This window comes from Anser cygnoides, chromosome 1, assembly GCF_040182565.1.
Source record: "Anser cygnoides isolate HZ-2024a breed goose chromosome 1, Taihu_goose_T2T_genome, whole genome shotgun sequence".
Classification (NCBI taxonomy): Eukaryota; Metazoa; Chordata; class Aves; order Anseriformes; family Anatidae; genus Anser; species Anser cygnoides.
In genome coordinates, this window is record NC_089873.1 from 2,412,956 (window position 1) to 2,436,364 (window position 23,409).

The 23,409-nt window shown below is 44.2% G+C and overlaps 1 protein-coding gene across 5 annotated transcripts in view; it reads right to left on the reverse strand.

The window, feature by feature from the left end:
- Window positions 1–23,409, reverse strand: part of EXOC4 (exocyst complex component 4) — a 381,730-nt gene that overhangs the window by 264,767 nt on the left and 93,554 nt on the right. For 3 of the 5 annotated variants that reach the window (XM_048062633.2, XM_048062632.2, XM_048062636.2), the window contains exons 8-10: window positions 18,582–18,727; window positions 14,430–14,518; window positions 11,568–11,636 (exon numbers count right to left, since the gene is read on the reverse strand). In XM_048062633.2, the coding sequence (XP_047918590.2) occupies window positions 11,568–11,636; window positions 14,430–14,518; window positions 18,582–18,727 (304 nt within the window). The remainder of the gene's footprint in view (window positions 1–11,567; window positions 11,637–14,429; window positions 14,519–18,581; window positions 18,728–23,409) is intronic. The other 2 variants (XM_048062635.2, XM_048062634.2) reach the window with 1 other exon arrangement.

Genomic DNA, 23,409 nt, shown 5'->3' on the forward strand with positions numbered 1-23,409 from the left:
TGGTTTCAACAATAACTCCGCATTTGGGGAGACTGCGTGGCTCAAGAGACCTGTAATAGATGTGTGACAATTTGGGAAATCTACATTCAGAGCAGGAATTTAAATTCAGACCCCAATGTGGATGTAAATGGGAGAAACTGCAAACTCCATTTCGAGTGTGAAGCTTGGTTACCCTCTCATCCCTTTTTTTTTTAAATGAAATTAGAGACAGATGTGGCATAATAGTTCGGTGTCCATTCAAACAGTGATGTCTTGAGAAGCAAGCTTCACGAGCACACTCCTATCCCCAGTAAAGACAACTGATCCGATTCTGATCACGGTATCGCTGAAACTGTGAGCCCACTGAAGACGAGATTAATTACCATCAGGAAACAGGGGTTTACCCTTTCTCTTGGTTTTACCCAGCTGGGCAGCTGAACACCACCACAACCGCTCTCTCACTCCCCCTCCTAAAAGAAAAAGGGGGAGAAAATACAACGTGGGAAAAAAGGGCTGACAGGTTGAGATAAGGACAGGGAGATCACTCAACAATTATCATCATGGGGAAAACAAACTCGGCACAGGGATATTAATGTAATTTATTGCCTAACGCTAGCAGCTAGAACAGTGAGAAACTAAAAGCAAACCAAAAACACCTTCCCCCATCCACCCTCTTCCACCTCCTCCCCCCGAGCAGCTCAGGGGAACAGGGGACTGGGGGCTGTGGTCAATCCCTGACGCTTCATCCCTGCTTCTCCTTCACGGACCCTCTCTGCCCCTGCTCCACGTGGGGTCCCTCCTGAACTGATCCTGCGGGGGCTGCCCACAGACAGCAGCTCTTCAAGACCTGCTCCCACACGGCTCCGTACCACGGGGTCCATCCATCAGGAGCAAACTGCACCTTGCCTCCTGCTTCAACTACCTCATTAGGGAAGCATCTTGCAAGCTCAGTTTATCTCCAGCTTCAGTAAAAGGACAGGCAAAGCTACTAGCAAATTAACAGGGTCCAAAAATAGCCATTGAGGCCTGGGACCCCCCTTTACCTTTTTTTATAAGATCATGACCTTGCCCAGGATACGTCCCGAAGAAAGAGCCGGCACAGCTGACCACAAACACCGCTCGCGGAGCCTGTGCACATCTCACTACACTTATCTGGCCAGAGATGGTTGGGTACAGTCTGAGAAGACAGTTTTCTCAGCAGTCAGTTCGTGATTCAATCATTTTTCCATTAATGCAACCAATTTTAGACCTTTGAGGCCAAATTAAATTAGATTAACCACCAAAATAAGCTCCTGTTAAAGACGCACCTAACATGCACATCATGTCCTTCTACGGTCTCCTCATGTGGCGGCCCTTGTAACAGAGTCAAAATGACGAGGCTCCTCTGCTGTACCCCAGAAATGCCACCACCTCGTCTCTCAGTGACTTGAAAGAACACGGTCACAACAGAGAAGACAGAAAACAATTTTTCAACTCTGATTCCGAACCAATACGATCTGCATTTGTACTTGGTTCCTTGCCCAGGTCCTTCCAGGTGATACCGACCTTGATCTGCTGAGCTGCTATGAAAACCAAAACCAAACAAACAAACAAAAAAAAACACCGAAAAGTGAATTGGGGAGGGTACAAGAGGCCAGATTTCAGTCAGCCAACAGCAGAGCAGGGACATTTCTAAATGTGTTCTCAGTGCCAGGTCTCTGCACCGTAATGTGTACGAGAGGCAGTCGTCCTGCTATCCCAAACCTTACAGTGAGAGATGGAGGCGGCCACACACTCCTGAATGGACAATTCCATTCGGGCTCCATAAACAGCAACAAAAACCCGCAAAATTAGAGACTTACCCTACTGGCACGAGGCTTCAAAGCGCTGATGCTTCTCAAGGGCATTCTCTTTCTCCAATCTCCACAAAAATAGCCTCTGACTATCCGCTTAGTCACATTATTACTGGATGAAAAACCTTCTCCTATGATACTCTCCCTGCCTGCCTGAAAAATATTTCTATCTTCTGGTAACAAAATATTCTAATACTGTACATGTAATATTCGGAAAAAAAATCAACAACAATTTATACACTTAGTCCCAACAACCCTTCAGAAACTGTTAGCCTCTGTATCCTCAGAGCCCTAAATCACATCACCTTATTGATTAATGCCACCTCTTTTATTCTGCAGAAGGGAATCCCCTACTCAACTCACATTTATCTCCCTAGAAAAAGCAGGACATATTGTATATATATGAAAAATATTGCAACTTTTTATGATAATTTCTGAAATAGCATGCAAAGCGATGTATAGGATAGAAATGCCACACCTTAAATTCATATGTTGGACAGAATGAATAGCAGCTAACATAAAAGCAAGTCTGTAACATTTTAATCCTCTAATTAGGTAAGAATCAGTTTCTTCCCAACAGTTCTTCCTTATTAAGAAGGATCTCAAGACATCTACAGATCCTCCAACTGTTATTCAAACTCTAAGCCACGAAAGTCTTTCAAGCATCTGGCGTGTTTTATGCTCCGTGGCAGCTTCTTTAGCTTCGAATTGAATGATTTATTACCATATAACCTAAGCCTCTGATGAGATTATGCTGCCAATTTGTGCCTTCTTTGCGAAGAGGTCTCCTGGATCCTAGGCTTTGGACTGAGCGTGGTGAATCTCAATTAAAGGGTGACCTTTACAAGACAAGGGAAATGTTAATTCATGCTCACCTAAATGGTTTTAACCCTACTTGAAAGCGGGGCTTTCTAAAGCTGCCCACTACTTTGTCACTGTAAAGTTTCATTTCAACATTATCAAGATAAAAAACTCTTCGGTGTAAAAAAATGTATATATCCATCAGTCAAAGCCGAAGGAGAAAATCCAAATGCTAATAAAGCTGTCCCTGGTGCATTTTTTCTGCTACTTGAAAAACAATGGTTTCACATTTGTAGGGACGTCAAATACAGATTAGAGGCATTAGAATGACAGGGCCAGAGATTAAACACCTTTCACCCACTGAACAAGTACGAGACGAGGCAAGAGTAACAGCTCCTGCCTCCACACTCACCCTCAAGGTATGTGTTGGAATTTGCCATACCCTGTGCTACCTCGCTGCTTTCTTGAGATGTCTCAGCTTGGAGGGTAGGAAGTTAGCAGAAAAGGCAAAATGGCAGCTCGGACTTGACAGATAACTGGCTTTTTTATTATTATTAAGATTAGCTACTCTATCAGGCGAGAAAAATAAAAGCAGTGTTTCAGCATTGTATTTATTATCTTGCAAATTAAGTTGGTGAAAAAGAGGTTTCACAAATCACAGACAAGTAAACAAGAATTTGATTCACAAAAAAAAGGATTTGTACAAAATTCAATACAAAAAGATTTAAGAAATTACTGAAAAACGCCGATGTTAGCAAGATTTCAACACAAAACAAAAACGCCTCTGAGCATCTTAGAACTCTACCCTATTAAAGATTAAACAAACCAGGCCAGATTAAACAAACAAACAAAAAAGATATATACAATGCTAGCACAGAGATTTCAAAATAAAGCTAGCGTTCTAGAAAGCACACTTGGATAGTGTACAAATCTCTTCCAAAAATATACAACATCCTGAAGGATACAAGTGACAGTTTGGGCTAACCTGGTCATTAAAGGTCCCAGAAGAACAGGATTACTGGGGCTCACATTGGCCAACCCAAATTCCAAGCCAGCTAATTGTACTCAGCTGATCCACATTCCCGCTGGACAATTTATTTTTCATCTTATACAATTTATTTTTCACCGTGTGTAGCCTAACTCTACATACTCTGCCGTACTCTGATTCAAAGGAATGTACACTATTATCATTAACAATAATAGGAGATGAGTGTAGGAATCTAACCCTGGGGTACCAAAGGTACACTGGAGTGTCCTGGTATCAAACAAACAAACAAAAACCACAAGGGAGCAGCACAAAAATATTCCTTAAGCTAGTCAAGGAAATGACTTTGCAAGAAATAATGTCCTAAGGAAAGCCAGAGCTCAAAAATAGAGTTTTGGCTTCAGACGATTAAAATTTTCGAAGAGACAATGGCAGTAGCATCCACTTAACCTACAGAACCTTTTTCATCCTTTCAGGTTGTTGCAGCCAACTTCCACCAGTGCCGCAATGAACACTCTTCAAAGCAGAGTGGATTATCAGAAACCAGACCTCCTCAGACCAAACCGAGAGAATCCTGATCCTAAGCAGCAAGACAGAGCAGTTTTAAATAAATGGTTTACTACTGAACTTGACGCAAAGGCACAAATTCCAGGAGAGTACGAAGCTCTCATATGGAGAGAAAGGAGGAACGTATTATTTTAGATCACAGTAAGAAGAGTACCTGTTCGGCTGCATCGTGGCTGTTTTATTGCTGGCTGTACTGATGAAATGTTTCCAGTGTCCTTCAGAAAAGCAAAGCGTGATTCATTTGTTCCAGCCCGGGACACATTTTACGCACGGACATAGCACGGCTCGCTGCCCGGCACAGAGCAGCCCAGAAAGCTGTGCTTTAGCTGACGGAGGGGAAAGGAGAGCACATACTCACCGATACACCGATACAAGTTCACTTTGATGAAGTTACATCCAATTAGAAACTAATCATACGAAAACACAGGGACTGATTTTAATGGATATCAAGGCTTGCAGCGCATCTCACTGCATCAAGCTGAGATGACTCAATGCCTTCAAAAGCCTAGTCCTCATGGAAAACCTCCTAGAATTGATACAAAACAGGATATTACAGTTCACAGTCATAAACATTTCCTACCTATTCTGCTTTAATCTGCGTAATACCCGATAATTCTACAGCGTCTTTTTAAATTCACCACAAAGCCCCCAAATTCTTCAGTAATCCAAAACTCAAAGCTGAAAAGAAGCTGAAACAAAGTACCTTGAAAATCAATGTTTGCTTTCCAAACAAGGGATGCTGAGACAGAAAGAGTCCCAGAAAACCTGAAAGTCTCTCTGCCCAGAACTGTAACAACAAAACACAAAGCAGATCTGGACACAGCAGCCTCCCAGCAATACCAGTAAGACTGAAGCATCCATCTATGGGATTATTTAATCTTTATAAAATGAGTGCTTTTTTCTGTGTCCTTCCTCATATCGAGAGGGGAGAGAAGCCGAGCACTAGCAATTTATGCAGAGAGTGGAAAATTAAAGCTCTTAACGAAACTCATAAATGATAGCCTCGTCTTTGATTTTCAGTCTTTATTTGACAAGCTCGTCTACTGGCACAACACCTTGATGCCCTGGTATTTTGTTTTTTTATATTAAAAAAGGACAATGTGGCATCTGGAAATCTACATGGTAGAGTTACTGGAGGTCTTTTGGCTTTGAAGTGAGCACCGTATGGAGGCAAAGCCTAAAGCAAGAAGATCTTGAAGCTGAGAATGAGAACTTATTTGGGAGTCCCAGGCAGGGACCCAAAGGCAAATGCTGAAGGCGGAGATTGGAGAGTGCTTGCCATGCTGCTTCACGGAGCAAAGCACAATGTTATGCACTGCTGTACTTGTATAAGGCTCAACCTCTGAACATCAGTTGGTGGTGCAAGCTAGGACTGAGCATCCTCAATAACGTGGCTGCTGCAGTAAAGGCTGCAATAGCTGTGGGCATTGCTAGGTAGGACCTAGGACGAAGAATGTGGCTAATGCAGCTGCTCGCAACAATCAACTTCATAATAGTTGTTTTCACAAACAATTTCGCTCAAAAATAATACAGCAAATAACATTTTAAAAAGCCATTGAACTGTATGGTCATTTTAAGAAGCAAAAGCAGGCGGACAGACAGCTGACTACCCGCTCTCCTACGGAGATGCAAACTGGCAGTCCCCCAACACCCAGCAAATATTGATCAGCTATCAGAGGAGACATTTCCTCTCAGAAAGAGCAGTCAGGCATTGGGACGGGTTGCCCAGGGAGGTGGTGGAGTCACCATCCCTGGGGGTGTTCAAGGAAAGGTTGGACGTGGTGCTTGGGGACATGCTTTAGTGGGTGACATTGGTGGTAGGGGGGTGGTTGGACCAGGTGATCTTGGAGGGCTCTTCCAACCTTAATGATTCTGTGACTCTGTGAAATGACTCATACTGCCTTAGCCTGCTCCAAGTCCCCTACGCAGCCTGATTTCACAGCCCAGGGCTGACACTCAGCACCCTGCACTGCCCTGAGAAGTGAGAACAATTCAGTGGGAGATGGAACCCCCAAACCCTCCGTGTTCTCCGGAAGGGACAGAGATGCCCCGCTTCTTGTTCCACCTACCCTGAAGTCTGGCAGTGCTCAGCCTTTAATAAGCAGTGGTATACGTCCTCAGACACTGGGAGTGGATCAAAAACCAGTTTAAAAAGTGTTCATGCCATGTATTTGCTTAAAGGAATGGAGACAAAGCAGCCCGTCTATTAAAACAACAGGACCGCCTCCTTCCCCGGGATACAAATATTTTGAATATTTAAAAACCACTGCAGAACCCTCAACACACATCGATTAGGAAAGGCAACAAGCCTCCGCAAAGCAATGCAAACCTGTTGCTGTAAATCCAACGCAGAGCGTGCTCTCCCTAACACCAGGACGAGGCAGCTCTTGGCACAGCGAGGAGGACGCTAACAAGGCAAAGGGTTTCTCCGGCTCCCATTTTTAGGTATCTCCTCCTCCCACTCTTCGCCTCCCTCTGAATTCACCGTAGCTTTAATAACAATCTCAGAGGCAAAATCAAGAAACAAATTATTTTCTTACACATAATCCCCCTTTTGCTGTCAAGTGCCTGACCCCAGTTTGATAATCTCATTTCCTGAGAATCAAAATGCTGGAAATTTAAGCTTCCTAGAGTGTTAATTGCGGCCCTGCTCCATTGCTAATCAAAAAATTGGATGTTTTGCATGAAAATGCTGCTCTAATTAATTCTCAGTCATAAAGCGCCCCAGTTTTAATAACCCCTTCTTGATTGGATAGCCTTTGAAGAGACAGTGCAGCTAATCCGCTAAACTAGAAAAAACACACGCAGAGGAAATAATAAGTGGGCTTACAAGGTCTGAACGAGATGATTGCATTAATACTGTCAAACCACAAAAAAGCCATTCTCTCCCCTCTCCTCCCCCCCAAGCTCAAAGCAAACTGTGATCCTCCGCACCGCGGGGAGACCAAAGCAGCTGCGTGACAGGAGGTTCCTAACATCAAATCGTTTCCCCCTCCCTTCGTCCAACCAACTTTCCGATTCTTCGATGGGTTATCCCTCTTCCTAACGGGGCATTTTTAACCGGGACTGCCCGCTTGTCGCGGCATCTCCTCTAACCAGACAAGAATTACATTGCTTCCCCCCCCCCTCTCCCCGTTGCCTCCGACTGACAGCGTATTATCATACCCGTCTCTAAAAGGTGCTGAACCAAATTTTCATTATCCAAAGTGTCAAGATTCGTTTTTGTCATCGGCAAACACGGCTGGCTCCCTCCGGCAGCCCTTCGGTGAATTCAAATGGAACAAGGCACCTACAAATAACTGCATTTTCCCCGGACCTGGCCTTACATTGTGCCCTTGTCAGATCAGATACCATTTGCCTCCGCCGCTATTTCTTGGCGTCAAAATCTTAATTAGCAGAGTTTCTCTTTGATTTCCTTAATTACTTAAAACCTTCTGGTAAGAAATTTTCCATCTTAGAGCGAGAATAGTTAAACAGCATACTGGTGAGCAACCCATCCCCAGTCTTCCCCAGTCAATTTGTATCATCGGTGATGTTCGGCTCTTTCCAGTTTTATTTTTCACCTGGCCAACAAGAATTTCTTGGAGGTTCTTGTACGAAATAAAGTTAAAAAATAAATACATCTGGTATCTGTAGCCTCATTGCAAGAGGCCTTTGTTTCACAGCTCAATTTGCCAACCTTGGTCCGAGCTGGATGTGACTTGCCTTTTATTCTTGTAGCCCTCCTACTGAGTCTTTTGGAGCACACCTGAGATTCACAGCTTGCACAACGCAGGTAATTTTCAGCGCTGCTGGTCATGCCCGAACCATTCATCCAAGGTCCAAACTTCTAGCAGGATCCCACCGAAACTTGTGAAAAGTGAAGCAAGTGGAACTAACCAAAATTTCGAAGAAGAAGGAAGGGTACTGCATCACGGGGATCTTCTGGACAGAAACTGCTTAAATAACTTCATAAAGCAATACAGAATTTTGCTGTTTCAGCTCAGCACGCAAAATGTGCCCAGTAGTTGGGGAAGCACTGCTTTGGGGCATGAATTTCATTCTTCGCTCTATTAAACACTTCCTCTGTGATGCCACGTAACTTTTTTCCGCCTGCCTTGTACAACAAGCACTGCCCTGCCTTCCGGTGGCAATAAGAGCGCACACTTATGAAAACCTGCAGGACACCCACGTAGTAGGAGCAGAGACGACACAATTTCTAAGATAAAAAAAAAAAAGAAAAGAAAAACCCCAAAGGCGCAGTGACAATACAAGAATATTCCCAATGCTCTTACACAGCACAAAGTACTCGTAGGCAGCGATTTCTCCCGGGGTGCTGTGCAGGAGCTCCCACCGCCACGCAGAGCTGGCACAGCAGCAGTCCCAGGGCTGCAGAGCCACCTTAATCGACACGTGGCTGTGTCAAGTGTGCCTAAACCATCCTTATATTAACATATACAGCCTTAATGTATTCAGACTTCAACCAGCACGACTGAACAGAAGGCTGAAAGGTGAAGACCGGAAGGTGACTCTGGAATCCTGACCAGTTCTGCTTCCATCGTCCTTCCCGGGATGACTCGTCTCATACCGCAGACTTGCACGGCTACACCCTAAATAAAATCCTGCTTCACAAAGGCACGGAGAGGTTTAATAACGTTGAATTGCTTCGAGCTTCTTGGGGGAAAGAAATCAGAAGCCCAAATTTTAAGAGGTGCCGAGCAGCTGTGGAGACCATTAACATCCACGGGAACAGCGGCTGCTCGGGAGCACTTCACGTTTCATTCTTAAAACCGGCCCAGCTGTACGACACGAGCAAAGCTGACCCCGCTATGAACTACCAGGGCCTGCGCTCGCACAGATAACAGAAGCTGGCTGCTGTTTTCCATGCTGATCAGCACCCTCCAGGCTCTTCAGATTTTCGCAGTGTATAAAAACGTCTTTCACCATTTCTGCTGATAAACTAAGCTGAGGCCAGAGTCACCGTGAGTACGCACCTGCATTAATTCCCCACGGCCATGGGACTCTGAAACAATACCTGACGTGTTGAGAAGGATCCTCTAACCAACGCCACCTTTGATGAAGTAACACCACCTTCCAGGCATGTACAACGCACATAGCATGTGTACCGTGCTTGGTACAATGACACTAACACTATTACCAAAATACTAATTCAGAAACCCAAACATGCCTGAACACTACCTAAAATAGTAGCGGTTTTGCCTCTTAATTCTCTCTTGAAGCCATGTTTTCCTGATACCGATCACATCCAATTTAATGGAAAAAAAAACAACAAGGTCCCTGCAGACTGCCTCCTGCCTTACTGTGCAGCCCCAGGGACAATCTCCTACCCTCTCCATCCCTCTTGCAGTCCCTGACCCCCTTCTGTGGGGAGAAGCCACATTTTTCTTCCGTTCCCAAGGATCTGTTGGCAATTGAAGGCAGCAGTGGAATGAAATAAGGGGCATGCATGGGATTCATTCCACTAGCCAGTGACAAGCAACCACCTCTGCAATGAAATACAGCAATGTTTTAGCCTGGTTTCCTAGAAAAATAAGAGTTATCTGATCTTCTGTCTGTCCAACTGGCTGTCCCATCCTCACAACAACTGAGCTGGAGAGCCAATTTCAGCCGAAGGTGACAGAGGCATAAATCCTAAAAGCAGTAAATTCTCAGAGGTCTCGTGGAAACAGACAGCCGTGCAGACAAAGGTGGGATAAACGCGTGCCTCCACAGAAGGAAAAGCATCAGCAGGCACTTGTTAGCTCTCCATGCTGCTGGACCTACCAGCACACTTGCTTCCAAGGTGCAGAGCTGCTTGGTCGGGATGTACTTTGCTTGGTCCAGCCGTGGCACAGGTTGCTTTTTGTTTAGCGGGTGCTTCGGGGACACAAGCAGGCGCTGAGGGGTGCCAGGAAGGAAGCAAGGGGGATGAATGTGATGGAGAGACATGGTGAGAAGTGTGGCTAATGAAAGAGAAGTGTTAAGGGAGAACAGGACGCATCTGCGATGAACCAGGCTGCAGTCATTCAGCCGCTCGTGGAATAAACTGATCTGCTTTTTAAATACACCTCCATTATTTCAGACTGTCTATAAAAAGAACATCGTATCTGACAAATGGCAGAAGGGCTCTAAGAAGGAAAATGTAAATTCCCCAGCCAGCACTCGGCCAAGACGTACTCTTGGAAAAAAAAAAAAAGAGAGAGAGAAAAAAGAGACAATCATTTTGGGGTTTGGGTTTTGTACAGAAGAAACCACCTCTGACATTGTACTTCTGCAAACATCCCGAGGCACCGCATTTCTGTTAGTCTAGAAGGAGATATTTCAGTTACGTACTTGCTTCTGATTTCTTCTTCTTAATGACAATTGGCAAACGACTTCTGTGTCCGACTTAAAGCGAAAAAGACATGGCCTACGTCTTCCTCCTCTGATTTCAGTGGAATAAGACGCAAGAATGAATCCTTCCATCTCTAAATCACTTACAGCCGGTCCCTTTCTCCCACTGAGGGATAACGTCTGCCTTATGCACTGTACTATTTCAGTCCAAACGAGAGAGGTTAATGACAAAGCATCACTCTGATCTTCACACATTTTAAGGCTATTTAAATTAAATTCTTATTTCAAAAAGTTGGCAAGAGCCAAACTTTTATAAGTTCTTTTTTTTTTTTTTTAATGCATATGTTTCTTTGAAGACCTTTTCAGGAAGAAAGATTTCCTACCAAGCCACCCTCCCCCTGCTGCCACTGAAAAATCATCCCTGTGGATAAGCTGTCAGGAAGAGAAACTGTGTGGCATTCACAGAAGAGAGAGTGTCACATGCCTGCCTTCCAGTAACCTGATTGAACAATTAAATTGTATTTCTCTTTAAAAGGGGGAAAAAAAAATCAAAATGCAGATCTTGCTGTGGTCTGGGATTCAGGAAGATTAATGAGCTACCTAAAAGGGAACAGCAGCTTATAATAGAAAGAGAGGATAGTACATTTTTAACATAAAGTTCAAAGGGAAACTTTTCTTGATGGTTAAACAGCAAAGATTTCTTAGCAAAGTCATCTCATCTATTGTCCCTATTGACTCCCTACATTGACTTTTTGTCACCTATTGCGTCACGTCCCAGCTCTTCCGATTCATCCATAAAGGGCAGTATCATCTTGGCCCTATCCACGCTAATTCTTATATTTTGTCCTTTCCTCCTTTGTCAGCTCTTCAGCTTTGTTCTTTCCAACCCCACGCCAGCTCGGCAGCTGAAAGTCTGCGGAGCTCTTTCGCACCCTCTTCTCTTGAAAAACGCTCACAGCCTCCTGCTCGTGACAAACGCTGCCTCGAGATCTGCCTTCTATCGATAAGGGGCTGCTCTTTCAAGAAATCTGGCTGTGCCCAACAGCAATGAGTTCTGAACCCTGAAAAAGAAAGGAGCTATTTAAAAACACCTCCTCGGCTCAGTGCCACAGCAATGGCAACTCTATCCCAAAACCACACGGATCTCAGCCATGGTGCATCTGGAAGAAGAGGCAGACTTAATACCTTCGTCTTCTGTGTTTTTAAAGCAACGAGGTCAAGTGGCCAGATCAGGGCATGGAGGCAACTAGAAACAACAAAAGGCAACAGGACTACTACCAAAGAGATTTGAATTTTTTTGAGGGAAGGGCTACGAGCCCCCTGATGGCCCCATCCCTATCCTAAACTTAATCCCCTCAACAGTTTCAAAATTGTTGGCTTTGAATCCAGTTGCCCCACGCAGGCTGCAGAATAGAGTAATTACTGTGGATAAATAACTACTTAAATCCTACTATCCATTGGTATTAAAAAAATAAAATAAAAAAGACTGTGCCATGTAATAGCTTAGACTTAAACAACATCCTGCTGAACTGGGAGATTTCTTCCAGCTGATCCCAGGTACATGTGACAGATTTTGAAGGTGAGAACCTGCGTCTTAAAAGGTGAAGAGCTGTGAGCTGAACACCTTCCAAGCGTGCATAATGGGTGATACCATCATGTAAAAGGCAGGGATCTTCACCTTATTTTATTCCTATGGCTGTGAGATTACACTGTGGGCAACTGTCAACTTCAGTACATCTTTTTATCTCAGATTCTTCCCTCACAGTCCATGCAGAAAGACCTGAATATTCGCCAGAGAGTGCATCATTACATATTACATATTTAACATTACATATTACATATTTTATACATCATTACATATGGTAATATTACATATTACCATAACCAGAGGGTTATGGTAAATGGGGCTGCGTCAGGCTGGCGGGCGGTCACCAGTGGGGTCCCTCAAGGCTCCATTTTAGGGCCGGTACTTTTCAATATTTTTATAAACGATCTGGATGTAGGAATAGAAGGTATTAGGTAGGTATGTAGGAATAGAAGGTATTTTGAGCAAGTTTGCTGATGACACCAAACTTGGAGGAGTTGTGGACTCGAATGAGGGTGGAAAGGCCTTGCAGAGGGATCTGGATAGGTTGGAGAGCTGGGCGATCACCAACCGCATGAAGTTCAATAAGAGCAAGTGCCGGGTCCTGCACCTGGGACGGGGAAACCCTGGCTGCACGTACAGACTGGGCGATGAGACGCTAGAGAGCAGCCTAGAAGAGAGGGATCTGGGGGTCGTGGTAGACAGCAAGTTGAATATGAGCCAGCAGTGTGCCCTGGCGGCCCGGAGGGCCAACCGTGTCCTGGGGTGCATCAAGCACGGCATCGCTAGTAGGTCAAGGGAGGTGATTGTCCCGCTCTACTCTGCGCTGGTGCGGCCTCACCTCGAGTACTGTGTGCAGTTCTGGGCACCACAGTACAAAAAGGACATTAAACTGTTGGAGAGTGTACAGAGGAGGGCTACGAAGATGGTGAAAGGCCTGGAGGGGAAGACGTACGAGGAACGGCTGAGGTCACTGGGCCTGTTCAGCCTGGAGAAGAGGAGGCTGAGGGGAGACCTCATCACAGTCTACAACTTCCTCGTAAGGGGGTGTCGAGAGGCAGGAGACCTTTTCTCCATTAACACCAGTGACAGGACCCGCGGGAACGGGGTTAAGCTGAGGCAGGGGAAATTTAGGCTCGACATCAGGAGGGGGTTCTTCACAGAGAGGGTGGTTGCACACTGGAACAGGCTCCCCAGGGAAGTGGTCACTGCACCGAGCCTGTCTGAATTTAAGAAGAGATTGGACTGTGCACTTAGTCACATGGTCTGAACTTTTGGGTAGACCTGTGCGGTATCAAGAGTTGGACTTGATGATCCTTAAGGGTCCCTTCCAACTCAGGATATTCTATGATTCTATGATTCTATATTTCATCATCAATATGAAGATCCTCTTTACACAGTCACCTAAGTGAAGCGATCGGTCCACAAGAACACTGTACATCTCTCAGTGCTTCTGACCTCACTGCTTTGGGTTTCACTTCTTGCTGAGCACAACTAAGTTATAAAAGGAGGAAGGGAACACAAAGGCATGCAATAATTCTCTTGTAAATTATAAAATATCCTCGAATAAAAGCCATCTGAAAATTACCATGAGTAAGATTTCAAGAAGTTCTACCCCTGTCCATCACTGTAATATCTGAAGAGTTTATATTATTTTCTTTTTATCATTAGCCCAGTAAGAAACTACAACGGATGAGACAGAAAAAAAATTATTCCTACTGTACATTAACATGACAGCCTCAAGATCTTCCACTGCTGTTGCTTCCAAAAGCAAGACTTTTGTGAACTAAACCATTCACAAAAAAACGTGAAACGATGCCATGCCCAGAGAACACTTCTCTGTGTATACACAACACTTGTCACAAGCAGTATAAACCAGCAAGAGTGGTCCAACACTTCAAACTCACCATTTTTGAATACTCTAACTCTTCAAATACTATACAAAAGACACAGACTTGGTCACTTCCAACAGAAACTTGTGATTTCAAATACGAAACGGGTGAGTTTAGCTCCCAGAACAATCCAGAAGCATGACATACGACACAGGGAAATAGATTGCAGATAAAGAAACAGGCATTACCTCCAAGTAACCCAAAAGCAATGCTCACAATGAGACTTGTTTGTGTTTCATCCATTGTTTCATGACTAGTTTTTAAGAACTGGACCTTTATCTGAACGCACAGAGGGGAATAAAAAGAAACCCAGTTGCATGACGGAGCAAGAATTAAAGAAATAGACCTTAAATAATAGAGAGATTTAGACAGCCTGGGCAGCAAACTAGAGAGGTACTAATACCTTGACATGGCATGGACAGGACATTCAGCTCCTGCAGAAGAGAATTACCCAAACTAACACATTATTTCCCCACCTTGAAGTTCTCCGCTTCTGCTGTACAGCTCCCTCCTCTGCTCACGCAAATAGGCACTCATGCTAATAGCATGGGAAGAGGACTCAAACCTGTAATTAAAAAAGAATAAAGTCAGTTAGCCATCCACAGAGCTGGCCTTCTTGTAAGCACCAGTCAGCTCAGAACAAAATGCACTTCCCTGTGTGGTTGAGGAAAATGACCAAGGCAGACAAAAGCACATTTTTCCTGTAAAACTCCACCACTGATGTACCGTATTTTGCCACCTTGGATCCACACAGCTCTGTCGGCAGCTGCCGGTGGCACAGACCTGCCTGCATAGCATGGGGATGCTCTTCTGAGCAGGAACGGCCCCAAAAAATTGGTGAAATCCAAACCAAAGCAATGAGTTAGTATCAACTACATCGTTAACTGGCATATACATAAAGCCACAAATTAAAAAGTAATACTCTCATTGAAACTAAAATGTAGTAAATTAAGTATTTATTGGATGACTCCAATACTCTACAAGGATCAACCTGAGACAAGATGTTTTTCAAGTAATGGAGCCCCATAAACATGACTTTTGTCATTCACAGTAAAATGGCCTGATGCTGCAGGGTCTCAGGGTGGCTCTGAGCTTGCTGGGGGCTGAGCTGGGTGTCCCTGTGACACAAGCATCCCCTTACTGAGGGACCCAAGGACTCAGCCTGAGCTCAGCACTGGCGACACCCAACAAAGAGCAGCCCTGTGTGTGCCCAGGTGGGCGCTGGGCAGCTCTGCCATGGGCACTGGGGACCAGGATGGGGCAGGCAGAGGGCTCAAGGCATTTTCAAATTGCTGAAGTGGCACAAGATGTCTTTAATGACCAAACTCCTTATAGTGAAGACCTCAAGGCATTGAGGCCCTTCTGCTGGGGAAGGCTGAATCGGCATTAGCACCACCCAGAGGGACACTGCAAACCTGAGCATCACACTACAAAGAAGGGCCGAGCATTTGGAAGCTTTCTTGTGCAACAGTTTTAAGGTTATTTTTATTAATGAGGCTCTTCCACTTTAATTTGGACTATGAGTGTTAGCATTACTGCGACTGAGCTAATAACCATTTATCAAAATATAACGAACGCAGCTGAGTAATTAAATGAACGATAAACTCTTGGCTTTGTATTTGTGATGTGCTCCCTCTTTCCCCTAGTGAAATATTAAATATAACATTATCGCCATGACCCAGAGGTCTTCTCCAGGCATCAAACTCAGAAGCTTCAGGTTAAGGCAAACTGCAGCAACAAACCTGAGTCTCCCCCTGCTGCCCCAGACCTGGCTTTGAGACAGTGACTCCGATCTCAGCACAGCCACTTCTCTCCCACAGCCATCCAGTTTCACTCTCCCATTTCCCCTCCTCTGCTCTTTCCTTGATCTATTCTCCCGTGTTCCTATTCCCACTCAACCTCTCTTCTCTTGTAATCCCCCCCTCTCTCCATGCTGACACTCCAGTTGCAAAGCTTGCATTGATTTTTTGTTTTAAGCACAGAATTGCACATAATTTTAGCCAAGCCTGAGACTAGAACATTGGGTGTTCAACACCTGCTTGTGCAAGCCACTCCTTTCCCACCAATGCCCAATTTTTGTCTAGCAAATCTGACCTGCCGGGAGACAGCAACCTACACGTGGCTACTTTATGGAAAAGAAGAAAGCCAGGCTTACGATGGCAGAAGCTACGTGAATTCCCAAGGGTTTTGGGTTTTGAGTCAACATTAAACAACTGAACACATCATGACTTCCCCCGCCCTGTGAGTTATACCCGTTTTCAAGATAGGGAGTCAACGATTCAAAGTCCCTTCCAAATGCTGGTTGCTGCAAGACGCAATTCAAGAGTCCTCGTTCTTCCTACTGCTGCCAGATCATAAGTCTTCACATAAACACACCACCAGAGGAAGTTGGATTTAGAAAATCAGCTTCTAACAAGCTATCACAGGGCACGGCACAGATACCTGCATCGAGCTGCGAGTAAAACACAAGGTGGAGCCCTGCCCTAAGAGACTTGTGAAGTGAGAAATTAAACGCGGATATTCTGATGACAAGTGGATGGCTCCTCCGATTTGGACAGAGCTAATGGAAAGGCAAGAAAAAGCCTCGCAGCCCGGCGCAAAAAAGCACTGAAGATGGGCGAGGAGACAAGAATAACACTCCATCAAACATGCACATCCCCCAGCGGACTGAGAAATTCCATTTCAATGGAGATTTCCATAGATATAGTGACAGCTGACAGAAGACAGATAACCAAATAAGAGCTCTCAATAAGTGCTGCTGTCACCGTGGTGCCGGCGATGACTTGGTGACAAGACCATGAGTGGCAAGAGACACGCTGTTCCTACGAGGTTAGGCACCTTCACTTTAAACAATTACACCTACCTTCACTCTCCGGTGACAAACTAATATACAGGCTTAAATTGCTCTAGGTGAAACAGAGCATCCCTATTCCTCAAACTTAAATGGCCCAAGCACATCCAAGAACAGACACGGAATGAAAAGGTGAGCAGCCCTATTTTGCTCCGATAGAGATCTGCAAGACGGGGTGAATTCAAAGAGCATAATTCTCAACCCAAACAGCCAAGGGAGTGTTAAAAAAGGGGTGGGGAGGAATAACCATAGGCTGTCAAGGTGGCAGGAGACACCTCTGAGATCCTCCAGGCAACATTTAACCTTCTAATAGCAGAAGATTATACAGACAGCTAATCCTGGGAGATGGAGAGCGGGAAGTGCAAAAGCCTTTGGGTACTAAGAGAATACAGCTGCTATGTGCCCGTGCCCATGGGGCAAGTAACAGGGAGTTCTGCAAGCTCTGGGTAATCAAGAAATAAAATTTAGCTGGAAAAAAACAACAAACGACCTGTAAAGAGGCTCTGGAATGTGAAGCTCCCCTAACCACTTGCCTTTTCGGCAAACCTCTCGGCCTTTTCCATTACTGAATTTCCCATATTACCTCCCCACCACGTAGTGATCTACCTCAGATTACAAATGGGATGTTGCAGATTAAAAAACCCACCCAGAAAAACCCACCCAGACTTCACGGGCACCCATCCCCAGCAAAATAAAGGGGGAAACCACAAGCTCTCTCCTCCAATCGCTCCCCGCCTCCAGCAAACATTTCAGTAGATTTTGTTAAACTCGGGCTTTCTACATGGGAGAGCAAAGCCTGGTAAGGCTAAATACCTCGCTAATGGGTAGTGAAAGACAGCTCAGCCCTGCAGCAGCTTGTAGTGAGTCCACCCATCAGATACGCTGCTCCTGCTGCAGCTGAGCACGGGTAAAAGGTTACTGCCCCAAGGTGCTGGTACTCCCCAGCACTGCTCTCCTTGCTGCTGTTCCCTCAACCCTACCGTTAAACCTGCACGTTCCCTGAACAACTGCTTTAGAACAATGTCATTGTGTATAAAAGAAAAGTCATTAAAGAGATTATTTTGGCAGTGCTGAGTTAGGGGGCGGCCACACACACAGTTACACTGGCAGAGCTGCAACGTAAGATCAAAGCCATGAACTTCCAGCTTGGAGCCTCTGCTCTGAAAACAGCACATTTCGGTAATTCCCCCAGATCCTCAAAGGGCCAGAGAGGATGGACCAGCACAGGTAGTCAAGAGATGAGACAAAAATTCAGCAAAGCTCCTCTGCGTCTCGGTGTACCGGCAAGGCCATCTGTCCTCTCGTAACAGTGCTCCTCATCCCTCATTCTTGCACATCAAATTTGCACCCCAAATCCTTCCCTCACCCACCTATCCTCTCTCGTCCTCTCTCCTCCCAGCCACTGAATTCTTTCCACTTTGAATTAAAGGAACAAGTGATAGGATTAGCCAGTTAGTCTATCTAGTAATTATACAGTTATCTTAATTCTCTTTGTCCAGTCCCCTTTATCACCCTTTTTAACAGGTCTTGAACATACTGTGCACAAAGATAGGCTTAACGTATCGCTGCACGCTCTGCAGCAGCTCGTGTAATGGGATCCCAACCCCGCAATGAGCCTCTGAAAGAGCTGCACTCTACAAACCAGCCATGAATCCCTAACAGAGATCTTACTGAGGCTTCAGCTTCAGGCATTAAACCTTACCATCTCCAAACTTACACCCCAGTCCCACGTGAAACTGCAATTAACGGCCAGTTTTAAGTGCATCCTGGCACTTACTTGAACAGAGGGTTTTTAGGCCTTTGTGGCTTCTTCTTCGCAAAGAACGCTGCGAATTCTCGCCCCGAGCTGGCATAGCTGAGCTGGGTGGATGGCTCCGAGGCGGTGCGGGTGTTCTTCATATCCAGATATTCCGTCAGCAGCATCTAGGAGCAGAAGGAGGAGGAATGCTGCATTAGAGACACAACAGCATTGCACTGCGACTCGGAACGTCTAGGATCTTTAAATACTATACAGGACTGGTAATAAACAAATCAGCAGTTTTAATTAACAGAAACTCAGCTTTATTTTCAGAAATGAGATCCTAGTGACCTATATGCCACTGTCACTGATCTGATAAAAGCTCATCCTACATTACTCGACCAATTCAACCTGCTACAAAACCCTGATGGTACTGAAGGTATCTTGCAAGAATCTTGAGTTGCTTGAGCGTGTGTGCAGAGAAAAGCAATGAAGCTGGTGAAGAAACAAGAAAAAAGAGGTACAAGGAGTGACTGAGGGACGTGGGGTTGTTTAGTCTGGAGAAGAGAAGGCTCAGGGGAGACCTCATCACTCTCTACAACCACCTGAAAGGAGGCTGCAGGTTTCTTTTCTCAGGTGACAAGTGATAGGAAGCAACAAAATGGTCTCAGGTTGCACCAGGGGAGGTTTAGGTTGTACTTTTGGTAGAATTTTGTCACGGACAGGGTGCTCAAGCATTGGAACGGGCTGCCCAGGGCAGTGGCGGAGTCCCCATCCCTTGAGGAATTTCAGAGACGTGTGGATGTGGTACCAAGGGACGTGGTTCAGTGATGGGACTCCGTAGGTCAGGTTGATGCTTGGACTTGGTGATCTTGAAGGTCTTTTGCAACCCAGAGGAATCTGTGATTCTACTGATTCCCCACTCCTCCCCAAACTGATTCCAACACCTGTAGCTACAGGGAGATGGTGGGGGGCTTCTCAGCTGGCCTGTACAGACTGATTACATACCACAGCTCCTAAAAACACAAAGGTTACCAATATTGATATAATCCACTACAAAAACACAGTTTACATATGGAGAAAATTTACAGGCACGTGTACGCATATTTGTGTATATAAATATAAAACATGCATGTGTAAATTCATGTGGATATACTAAGAGTCACGATCACTGTTGGAAAAAATCCTGGGAATGCTGCAAAAATTGCCCTTTAATAGCTCCCAAACCGTTGATTATTTATTTATTTATTTATTTATTTTTTAACCACTGAAAATACAAATTCCACAGTCATCAGTTCCTCAAACTCAGTTTAAATTTGATTTTCTTCTAGCCTAATAACTTCAGAGAGGGGTTGGCGGGTGCCTTTGTGAATGGGGTCCTTTTGTGAAACCCCTGCAGCCCGAAGTGCTGGTCTGGTGTTTGGTGCTGCTCGAGTAACTCCACGGTGCAGAACCAAAAACAGATTCAAAGTCACTCGCTTTTAATTTCATTGTGTCTGAAGACGGAAAGAAACCCCTTAAAAATTAACTTTTGTCAGTGCTTTCAGAAATTCATTATTTATGTTCAGAAAACTCTACCTACTTGGAGGCTATTAGTAATGTGTTCCATCTCAGTAATTAGCTAGTCAAAGCCCATCAAAGAGAGTTGTCTTAATGAAAGGAATACATCAGTGCGGCGCTGTCTATGTTAAAACAAATTACATACGAATAAATATCCAGGCAAATGGTATCATGCCCCTAATTAGAACAATTCACGATTACTTGGGAGAAAATAAAGTAAAACATAAAAACTCCAACTCTTAAAATGTCTCTATTAAAACTTTACCTGAGCACAAGCTTTTAAAATGCATGCTTATTGTTAAGAGTAAAATAATCGCTGTGCTAATTTTTAACAGTAATTTACCAAATCCGTTTGTATTTGCGTATTTGCATTTCATCTTCTCTACTTGAATTAACAACCTTAAAATCGCCACGAAAATGTAATTAAACCCTCAAACTTAATCAAGTTTGAAAAAAAAAAAGAAAGAAAGAAAAACATTTAGCAATTTGTTCTCACGTTATGGATGAAACCTATTTATAATGGATTCCGGGACTCTGATGTCCCTTTATATGCAGGACTGGGAAATACGAAGTGCATAATACCGCACTGAGCTCCACGACTACAATAAGGCAACAGAGGCTTGTGCTAGGAATATAATGATTTGCTCCTGTTAGTTAAAAATTGAAACAGAAATAAAAGATCAGTTGTGGTTTGATATTCAGAACAGTTCTGAAAACACCGCAGATTAGGAGAAAGGAGAAAATTGTTCATTTATGGCATTGCTAGGTAGGCAGAGCAGGATGCTAAGGCGCAAGGCTCTGAAAAAGTCAAAAGCTTGTACGAGCAGCAGAAATTGCTGGTTTTGATAACTATTCTCAAAGTTCATCTTTAAGTTATAAAATCCAAGCATAGCAGAAACCGTGCACGACAGATCAAAGCTCTTTGTGCTCCAGTGCCCTGTATTCAAGTTACACCGATTCTTCAGGACCGAGTAATTAACTGGAAGCATGGCTGAGCAGTTACAATACGCAGCCAAGCCGGAGAGAAGCTGAGACAGGAGACATCTCCAGCGCACGGTACATTTGGCTTTTAACTACAGCACGAAGATTAAAGCCTTTAACATTTTTAAGCAATACTATTCACATGTGGGACACTCTTCATATCTTGCCAGCTACTTGCTTGAAAAATTAGGGTGAAGTTTTAGTTTCTTGCTTCTTTGTACAACCCACGGCCTTCACCCACCATCGTTGGCCTCAGCTTAATCCCTCCACCTAGACGTTACCCAGCCGTTCTGCCCTCATCGTGGTTATAGGCGATTCTAACAAACGTCGTGTTTCAATGTCATTAGTTGGAGCCTGACCCTGTACTTACCAAAAATCACAGCAAGAGAGAACTTGAAAACCCACTTATGAGAAAAAGCAGACGTCTTCCTGCCTATCAAGGTGAACAGGAGCTTTCCTTAACGCTGAAGTAAGGGATTCGACAATTTGGTCCCATAACACCTGGTTAGCAGTTGCTAAGCCATCAATCAAAAACCTTGTTAGACATTAATCACATGGACGTACAGCAAGATTTATGAGTGACTGTAAAGTCTGCAACATCCCATTCATCTATAACAAGGACTTTTGACTTTCTGTTCGATGGTTGAGGTCTGCCATCCATGTAGTGTATTTATATCAACGTCAAACAAATAAAGCTGTACATAAAGCAAGAGAACAAAGCACTCTTTACCCAGCTGCTCTTTGGAAATGAAAATTAATATAAATGTTGTATTAAAAAGGCAATATTTATGGATTTGGAGGCGTAATTAAATTCTGAAATTTCAAAAGGTCAGAGCAGTACGTGTATCCTGTCCGTCACGTCGGTCTGGTAACATCTTGTTGTACATCGCCTCCCTGAACTACAACGGGGCAACAATTTGCTTCTGTGGCTGATCACTGCACCTGCTGAGACCTTCCAGATCCACGTTTTTAATTTTTTTGTTGAGCCCCCTGAGCTGTGCAAGTCAATGAAGAAAACATAGGCAATAAAATCAGACTGGCCACAGAGTGACTAAAGAATTAATTCATTGTTTGTGCCTCTTCTGAGGTTTTAGATAGGCGGCCTGGGCTCTATTGCATCAAGTAAAAGCTGCAAACAGATATTTCGCATCCTCACATACTCTGAATCAAGATGGACGCTGCAGGATGAATGGTTGAAAATCCCATTTCAAAACAGAGGATCTCTTCCTAAAGCATTACTGTTATCGGTTCTCTTTGGAGATGCTTCCATCTCAAGCAGCTCTGCTGATCACAGCAGCAATGAGACCTCAAGGAAAAGATAGTTTAAGTAACTAAATCCCAAGACATTTACATCAAAACCAACCATTTCCATTTGATAAACTTTGGAAGAAAGCATAATGCACAACGTTCTGTTTCAGTGTGCTCCTTACAGGTAACTACCATGGGATAGCAATTCAGTATTTTAACACTGATGCACGAAGCCATTGAATAGCAGCTACCAACCTGTCCAGAGGTACGTAAAATACACCGAAAGAACTTTTAAACCTGTCTTAAAGCCTCTCTACACTCTCACAGTACCGGTTATGCCTTCATATATTTGGGGGATCCTGGAGATCAAATGGAAACTAACCCCACAGCATGAATTTTACAAGAGTAAATGGGATGAAGAGGTAATTGCTGGCCTCTCCAGCTCATATTGATCAGGGACAAAATCACAGAAGAGATGATAGAAGACTATTAAAAAAGAATTAAGGGAGAACAGCAGCATTCTACGTTCAGCAACATTGGCTTGCAAAAAACAGATCCTGGCTAGCTGGTATTCTTAGATGTCAAATTTAGTTTTAAATAAACCCAAAGAGAGCAAGTTATTTTCATGAGGGATCTGACAGAAAAGCCAAAACAATAGCAGAAAGCACAGCATCCGCTAAAGTAAAAATCAGCAAGACAGTGACAGGATCCTCAGCATCCACGTAGAAATGAGGAAGCCACAAATTGGGGATTTTTGTTAGGTCCCAGAAATCTAAATTCCTCCTTTCCTTTTGTCCTCTGTATTCCACGTGAAATGCAAGTGTGTTCCAGAAGCCTTCTCTTTTGCTTGGTTACAAATTCTCATTTCCAGGCTAAGTTTTTATTTTCTTAAAAGAGCAACAACTAGAAGCAGCTTAATCAGAAAGCAGTGGCAAAAGCAGCTGAAGCAACAACTTTCCACAATGAACGGACCAGAACTTTTCCTGACTCAAGTTCCTATGCAAATAATGACTACAGAAGGTTTGTGGCTGATAATATTTTGGGGAGAAATTGGTAAATTATATGAGTAGCGGACCAT